General features: G+C 41.4%; 1 protein-coding gene across 3 annotated transcripts in view; it reads right to left on the reverse strand.

The window, feature by feature from the left end:
• LOC116511353 (cat eye syndrome critical region protein 2) overlaps nucleotides 1-8,901 on the reverse strand; it is an 84,784-nt gene extending 75,883 nt beyond the window's left edge. The window contains exon 1 of one of the 3 annotated variants that reach the window (XM_032221289.1): nucleotides 8,212-8,901. In XM_032221289.1, the coding sequence (XP_032077180.1) occupies nucleotides 8,212-8,466 (255 nt within the window). In that variant the 5' untranslated portion in view covers nucleotides 8,467-8,901. The remainder of the gene's footprint in view (nucleotides 1-8,211) is intronic. The other 2 variants (XM_032221287.1, XM_032221288.1) reach the window with 2 other exon arrangements.
• Nucleotides 8,902-9,113: the final 212 nt, after the last annotated feature.

A 9,113-nucleotide genomic window follows, 5' to 3' on the forward strand; every position in this document is an offset into this window, starting at 1 on the left:
TTCTTAAATTTACAGTATATCCTATCTCCCACATACACAATGGAACCAAAAAAAAAAAAAAAATCATTGGGGGAATTTACCAGCAAAAAGCCTATTAAGAACTATGGGTCCGGAAATTAGGCCCTACAACAATTCCAAGTGTGAATTCTGTATTATCTCATGTGATATTTACAAATTATGGTAGAATCAGTAGGTAATACACTTGCTTATTTTGTAATATGCTATAACAGTGATGGCTAAACCTTTTGTTGTCATGTGCCGAAAGCATGTGCTGTGCACCTGACAGTGCATATGTGTGCCCACACCCATAATGCAATGTGCACGTGACCCCCCCCTGCATGACCCCCCCCCTCATGTGCCGCTCCACGCTTGCCCATTTTTGGCTTACAGGTTAGTGCAGGAGGCTTTCCAGGCCCAAAACTGGGTGTGGGAGACCCTCTGTGCATGCCTCCCCTGAGTGGCCCCAAAATACAATGTGTGAGCCCCCTGCCCATGCGCTCTGCCCATGCATGCATGTTCCTCCCCATGCATGCATGGCAGAGACTTGAAGACTAATTGGCCAGTGGGAGGCGTGCGCGCATGTGCATTGCAGCTAGGCCTGGATGACAGCTGGCGTGCCTGTAGAGAGGACTCTGTGTGCCACCTCTGGCACATGTGCCATAGGTTGACCATCATGGTGCTATAGGTTAGTGATCTCTAACTGGAATTCAGTTAACGTAGGATGAAAAGCCACTCTCTGCAAAAGATAAACACACACAAATGTGCCTTACAATAAAGGAGCAAATCAGATAATATTAGAAGTCAATCAGTTGTGCAGGACATTCTGATTCTAAACTCATAAGTCACCATAACTTATACAAAAAAAAGCACCAAATGTGTGTTGTTTTCCTATTAGCAGCAATTCTGTACTTTCAAATTACAGGTGTTAGATTTATTTATTAGAATTTAGACGGCAGACTTACTCCAGAATGACTTGAGGCAGCCTACGTAGTTATAAAAAACCCAATAATTAGCATATCATAGTAAAATATGCATGATACTATTGTAGTATCTGTTGTCATAATAAGCAGATCATACCATTCCTATCCAGCATACTTTGACTCTTCAGGAAACACAACTAGCACACTTTCATTTTATGACTTTTAGTTTAGACTTTCTTTCTTTATAGAGGGGTAACTAGCAACTGAGAATAACACTTCATGCTTTTACGGAGTATTTCAAAATACTAATACTTTTGATATTGCCATATTAAGATGATAAAGAGTTGTTCTAATACTATACAAGCCAAGAAAAACTAAATAGGCCAGTACAGCAATAAAAAGTACAAAAGATGGCAGGAGGCAAATAAAAACTCAGGTGCATATAATTTTTTTTTGCAAATTAGGAAGGCATAGCCTTTAAAATTAGGTACAATAATACAGGCAATCAATCACTAAAATGATTGGCCATTAAAAAATATTTTCTAAAAAAGAAAACCACCCTGTTTCTGACAATCCCATACATCATTCCTATTTTCTCAACTTGATTAGGATGTTACTATATCTTAAATATCCTTGAAATTCTGAAGTATTCAATGCCTGGGTTTCTTCTAGCAATGTTCTGAAACATCTAATATTTTTTAATGTGTAATATTCTTTTTGCACATGCATCTCTCTCATGTCCCACTGAACTTTTGACCTGGTCAGAGCTGAACCACCTCCTCCCCTCCAAGCCCACAGCTGCGATGTCTTGAAAAAAGGGATCCTGAGTCGCGTGAGGCAGCTGCCTCTGCTAAAGCCAGCATGGGGGCTTGGCTGTTCAACATTTTCTTCCCATAACAATACCCAGAGCCTTGTCTGATGGATGCACTGCTTTATTTAAGCCAACCAGCTTCGTAAATCCATTCCCCTTCTTCAGCCTGTCTTTAAAGAGCAGTCCAGGAAAAGAAAAAAGGACATCTGCTTCACACATTCTGAGATATCCAGCTGGTGAATGAAGTACACATCTGGAAGGATCACCATCTACTAGTCTAGTAAGCATAATGTTGTGGACTGAGAATGAAAAAGACAAAACTCTGGACAGCACAGATGAAAATCAATGTCAAGTTTCTTCTCTAAAAAGGACAACGAAGGACATCAGTATAGAGACTACTATTAATAATCCCAACTGGGGTAAAGCTTATAAATTCAGAACCAGATATTTTTAAAAAAGTCTTTGTGTCTTATGCCTGCAAAGAAATGTGAGAGATATACTTTCATTACATACTGACATTTAGAATTAGAAATAAATTAAATGTTCTTGAAAATTGGCAAAAGAGTTCAAAGACATCTAAATTCTTATATGCATGTGCTACCAATAGCTGATGTGAAATTCACTATCTGTGAATTATTCTTTTCAAGCTAATATTTTCTGGGGAAAAAAATAGTGCAACACTTGTATATTATGGTAGGTGATGCTTGCAACATTTTCACTGTACCTTCTACCTAACTGTTTTGCATCACCTACACAAACTAACTTGCTTTTTGTTTATCCTGTTTTCTTTATATTATCTATTTTTTTTTCTAAATTGGAAAACTACAATTAAGCCCAGGCTGTAACTTCTAGCATTCCTAGCAAGCAATGATTGTAAAGCTTCAGGTTAATTCCGGAAGAGTCAAGCTCATTATATAATACTTGGCAGGACAGATCAGATGTTTAAATGTAGAACATCAAAAGATAGGTTGGCTCAATCCTTCATTCAGCAAAGGCAACAGCTGGCTAACCTTGTCTGGGCTTGGAAGCTAAGCAAGGTCAAGTATGGTTGGTGCTTGGAAAAAAGACAAACAGGGAATCTTAGGACTGTACACTCGACTGGTAAAGCCAGAAAAGGGTGAATGTAAACCACCTCCATATTGCTGCTGCTCCAGAATCTTCCACTCTGACACATGGAAACAAGACATAAAAATATATTTGCTTAGCTCTCTCGTCATAAATCTAAATAAATGTTGCAATTGATCATCGTTTTTCAAGGCAATTGCCCATCTTTAAAATTTAAGGATTAAAATTTGTCCATCTTTAAAATGCTTTCTTCTGACAAAAAGTTGTGGATTAATGTGAATTTGACGGAAGACAAATTCCTTGTGTGTCCAATCACATTTGGCCAATAACGAATTCTATACTATTCTATTGTGGGGTCTTTTTCCTATGGTTCCATTTTTTGGTGTAGTTTAAAGGTTGCTCTCTAGTCCAAGATAGCAGTTCTGAGGTATAAGAATAAAGAAATAAGCCACTTTTCTGAGAAAGAGGAATGGGATCCAACTGCAGCCCATGCTATCTTTGTTTCACAATACTAAAAAACTAAAGAAAATAATAGCAAAAGAAGATTGTGAGATTACCATCATTATGCTACATAACTTATCAAGTATTGCTCTGGAAAACTAGTATAACATTCATGCTGATTATGTGAGGGGAAAACAGCATACATACATGGGCAAAACACTTTGGAAATGTCCAAGCACTACCTTAACTCAATTTCTAAGCCCTGAGTTCAAAAGGTACAATACTAAAGATAACACTCCTAGGCTGGACAAACAAATCTGGAAGCACTTTAAGCCTACACAAATACTACAAACCTCTTAGTAGTATTTAGCAATGCCCATAATCTAAAACAACCCCAAATTTTCAACTAATAAGAATGTGCATGGCTAGGTTATAATTGTCCACATTGGTTGTTTTTATTGTTAAACTTCCCATGTATCTTCATAACATTCCACGTTCTTAAGCTATGGAATAACATGATTAAAATCTCTTAAAAATCAATATACAAATCACATATAGGAAAACCATGAATCATAGATATTTGTTGAGAAAAAATTGTGCATAAAAATGATGGGTCTTCCATTTCAAGAATAAAGGTGCGCAACTGATCATTAATCAAAATGTATATGAAAATAACATATCTTAATCTATAATTAAATCATTCAATGTTTCTTCTGATAATACTGAATGCAAATTTACAAAAAGTAAAAAACCATCAAAGTTGATTAAAACTCTTGAAAACATGTAACAATGAAAAAAAAAATCTTATACAGGTAGTCCTCAACTTATAACAATCGAGCCCAACATTTCTGTTGCAAAGTAAGACAGTTAAGTCTTACTAAGAGCCGAGGTGGTGCAGTGGTTAGGGTGCAGTACTGCAGGCCACTTCAGCTGACTGTTATCTGCAGTTCAGCGGTTCAAATCTCACCGGCTCAAGGTTGACTCAGCCTTCCATCCTTCCGAGGTGGGTGAAATGAGGACCCGGATTGTTGGGGGCGATATGCTGACTCTGTAAACCGCTTAGAGAGGGCTGAAAGCCCTATGAAGCGGTATATAAGTCTAACTGCTATTGCTATTAAGTGAATTTTGTTCCATTTTACAATCGTTGTCACAATTGTTAAGCAAAGCATTGCAGTTGTTAAGTGAAACTGGCTTTCCCACTGGCTTTGCTTGTCAGGAGGTCACAAAAAGTGAACATTGCAACAAATCATAAATATGAACCAGTTCCCAAGCATCTGAATTTTGATCATGTGACCGTGGGGATGCTGCAAGATTGTAAGTGTGAAAACTAGACATAAGTCACTTTTTAGTGCTGTTGTAACTTTGAACAGTCACTAAATGAATGGTTATAAGTTGAAGATTACCTGTATTGCATTTATTTTACTGATAAGGTATATATTCAAATTGTTCCAATACAAAAATGTTTATTTTCTAGAACTTGTAACCATGAAATATGAGAGTTGTATAATGAAATAACATTATCCACATCTGAAGTTCTTGAAGCAAATAACAATATTGTAAAAACATATGTAGTTTTTCACAATACTGATCCTTAACAATAAAAGTGCAAGTCTTTGCATCTTCAACATATAAATCATGATGGATAATAAAGATATTAAATGTTCAAGTGGTGATGTGAAGCTTTAGTCTGACAATCTTCCAACAATAATTCAGTCCTTAACTCCACTACTTTCCAAGTATTTGTATGCTTGTACCATCTATATATTTTCCCGGAAGAATTCATAGCTGAATTCTCCTAGTACTCCCTTTTCAAATCATCATTCTCTTATATTACCCCGCAAATATATTTCAATATAGAAATCCAGCATAAAATGTCTACTCATTACTTTCTCTCAGTTTCATTAATAACAGCTTTTATTTCACAGAGCTCTTATTTTAAAAACATTATATTCAACATAAGTAAATATAGATCTGTAGGTATGTTTTTATTAAAAGGGAATAAACTAAGAAAGGAGAGGTGCATCACAGATCTTCCTTCATCTCCCTCCGAAATGCATAATCCCTCCAGACCATTTTAAATGTTCCCACTTAGTATGGAAGTTGAGGAACTAGAGTCCAAACTGACTTATTTGTGAAACAAACCAGATGCCACTTCAGCCTCCAAAGGTGAAAGGCTAGTACAATTGCCTTTTATCATTGTAAATTCAAGATCTTTCCCCCTGCTTCATATGCTTGGACAGGGAAATTTCTTTTAAGACTCCACATCAATAGATGAAGGAGGAGCTCTTTTTGCTAAGGAGTACTATCACTGGAAGATAATTTACCCTTTCAGAAATTTAGCACTGCATAAGGGATTCTCTCCTCCCTCTACATTCACATCCTGTTAAAAGAGTTGTAAGAGTTCTCACATCCTGCTGTACTGAGTATCTTGGGAAAGAAGATTCAGACTATCTTTGAAAATCACAAACATGTCACAGCAATACTTAACTCACCAAAGATGAACTCGAGCCAAAACTAATATTTAAGGCGACAATAAAATTAAACCTGAACATACATCCTTGTATCTACATTCAAAAACACAGCAAGACATTATACTCACAATCATTAACCATGCCTTACTGCTGACTATGTCAATCACACTTACATAGAGGTTACAAAGCAAGATAGATTTGACTGATTTTAAAATTAGGCATAAAAATACCGTGCTAATACAATTCAAACACTATATTTTATTCCCTGCGCTAAATTTTGTAAATTAGCTTAATATTCGTGCATACAACATGTGCTGCTCAAACACATTTCAGCAGGAACATATAAACGCATGTGCCCCTATAACTAAACATCAAAATGTATTCTAGCTTTTATAAATAGCCTATGTCTGATAACACACAAGGGCAAGTTACAAAAATAAACCTGAATGTATTCTTTATGTACAGAAACAAGGTAACCCAACCTCAACTTTCTATGTTACTTTCCTTACCAGTGAGTTAACAATTTTTCTATAGATCACAGATCTGAGTCTCTAATAATGATACCATTTTAAACAACCTTTAGGGAAGCAATTCTTATCCTTATTCCAAATGCTATCCACAGAGTACATATATTATAACACTAGTTTAATTAATAGCTATTTTAAAATAGCAATTATATAAATATGTTTACATTTCACTGAGTTTCGTAGGCTATGAAGAGAGCCTAACAGGATCTTATCATACACATTTTAAAAGTTGAAAAGAAAATGAGTACTAAAGTTATTGCATCTGTTATAAACAGATGGTAAACTCAGGTTTAATCACATTGGCCTAAGCTACTTAAGATCTTGGAAAATGACACAAGGGCTCTGGGAGGTCTGCATAGACATATCCTGGTCATATTCTTCCATTTGACCTAATTACTTTCAGTATTGGTAAAATTATGCAACAAATCAAATAAAACCACTGCCTCAAGCTCATATACTTTCCGCGAGTCAAATTAAGTGCACCGTATTGTATTTTTAAGACTGTATACTGGACAAGCAACTGAGCAATGCTGGAAAAACACCCTTTCTAAATCCCAGGATAGTAATGTTGGATAAACAGACAAAATTCGAGAGGTTTTTTTTTTTTGAAAAAAAATAAGAGTAACTTATCCAATGTAAAACTTACAGTAATTCACTATTACAATAATTGTGTTTATCCATTTTACTAGCTGCTAAGCAGATTTCCCAACTTCAGCTGAATGAATGTCAATGCGCTGCTTTCCTATGAAAATGGAAGTCTAAACCCCAGAGAACCTTAAAAGAGAAAAGGAGGAGAAACACAACGCCTGCTCAATTGCCACAAAGCCTACAACTTGATTGTCACAAAACCTGGAGGGAGCTTACAAGCACCACCCTAGCTTGCATGGAGAACCAAAACTCCCCTCCCTCTTTACCCATCTTTTCCCTGCAGGAATAATGGAAGCAAAGCAAACTCTTTTCAAACCCCTTGGACTGATCTCAGGCCACCAGAGAGATAAGATGGAAACTTCCTATCTTTGAAATGGAAACCTCCTTTTCAATACTGGTACCTGGTGGCAAAACTTTAAAAAAGAGCCAGAACAGCAAAATGGAAGACTTTAGAATCGGAGCAGCTTGCTCAGTGAACTGATAAAAAGAAGAGATAATCAAGATAGCACACACAGAGAAGCATTACTTTGCTTTTCAAAGGGCCGCCGAAGTCTCCACATCGCTCCCACACATCCTGGCTCCGAACAAATAAGGATCCCCCTTGGGGTTATAAAGAAAGGATCCTGCTCGCCAACTGTGACACTTCATTGGTGGTGGTGGGGACGACAACCGGTGGGATCAAACCTCCCCCACCAAGAAATAAGCTTTAAAGGGGGGGGGGGATTAAGCGATACAGTAAATACAAAACAGAAGGAAAACTATTGTTTGGCGCTGTTCCGTATATGCGAGCCGAGGCTTCCCTTTCTCCATCCGACTCGCCCGCTTTATAGCGTTTCCCAGGGGAGGGTTTGCGCACGTTTACTCGGGAGCAAGGCATCCTTCCCCTCCCCCTCCCCCCTCGGTTGGGCTTTCGGCTAACTCTCTTGTCATTGTTCGCACATCGACGCCGCCACAATCTCCGACCGCCTCGGGCGACACCACTTTTTTAAAAGGCGTCCCCAAAACACCCCGAAGATAAGGAAGACCACAACTTTTTGGAGAAGCAGCCCTGCCTGCCCGTCTGTCCACCCCCGCCCCGCGATGGGGGAGGGGTGGAAATGTCCGCGATACTGACCCTCCCCTTCCCCACCGTGCGGTGTTTGGGGACAGACGGCCAGGCGCTTCAGAAGCCCCCCCCCCTCCTCCTCACCCCCACAGAAAGTATTGTCCTAGCCTCCCGCTTCTCCTTCGGGACAGAGGCCGGCGGGTGGCTCTGAGGGCCGGCCGTTCCTACCGAGCACGGCCGCGCTCCCTTTCCCTTCCTCTCCCCCCTCGGAGCCCGAACTCACCTCAATCTCGAAGTCCGGCAGGCGGAAAGCGGTCCTGAAGAGCGAGCAGAAGTGAGCTATGGCCGGCACTTCCCACCAGGAGCGGAGCTCGCTCAGGGCGCTCGTCTCCGCGGCCGACCCGGCGGCACTGGCCGCCGCCGTCGAGCCCTCCGCTCCTCCGATCGCGGCTGAAGTAACAGTCGTCGCTGCCGCCGCCGCAGCAGTCGAGACCCCTCCCGCTCCGTCGCCGCAGCCTCCGTCCTCCTCCGGACACATCTCGCGCCGCCGGCCCGGAGCGAGATGCTCTTCTCCCTTCCTGCGACCGAAGTGCCCTCTTTTCCCCCCTCAGCGGCCACGGCTGCCCGCTCCGCGCCCGCTTCTCGGCATGGGGTTCCTCCGGGTTGGCGCCTCCTCACCCTCCGCTCCTCCTCCCTGTTCGCTTGGGGGGGGGGGTCCTCTAGTGCAGGCGAAGGCGGCGCTGCTCTCGGCGGGGGCTGCCGCCGCAAAGACTCATCTCTTTCCCCCTCCACTCCCTCCCCCCACTCTTTTCGCCTCAGTTCGCCGCGGCCGCAACTGTTGCCCGGTCCAAGCAACGGTTTAAAAAACAAGCGCGCGCTCCGCTAAGCATTCGACGCCGGAGAAACAGATGGGGCTCACGGGGGGAGGGGCGCGGGCGGAGGAGGAAAGGGGCGGGGTTGGGATCCGAAGGGCGGGGCGCCGTGAGGAACAGGGATCTTCGACTCTTGAGGAGGACCAGTTAGATCAAGCCCTTAATCCTGGGGAGTGAAGGGGGGGGCGAGAAGGGGACCGGAGTCCCGACGTCTTCGAGTAGAGCGGAGGAGGCGGAGCTTGGGAAGCTAACTTTTTTTTAAGCGGCCGTACGAGCGCCCTGGAAGGAAAAAGGCGGGGCCTGGGATGTAAAT

The sequence above is a fragment of the Thamnophis elegans genome, chromosome 7 (assembly GCF_009769535.1).
Source record: "Thamnophis elegans isolate rThaEle1 chromosome 7, rThaEle1.pri, whole genome shotgun sequence".
Lineage (NCBI taxonomy): Eukaryota > Metazoa > Chordata > Lepidosauria > Squamata > Colubridae > Thamnophis > Thamnophis elegans.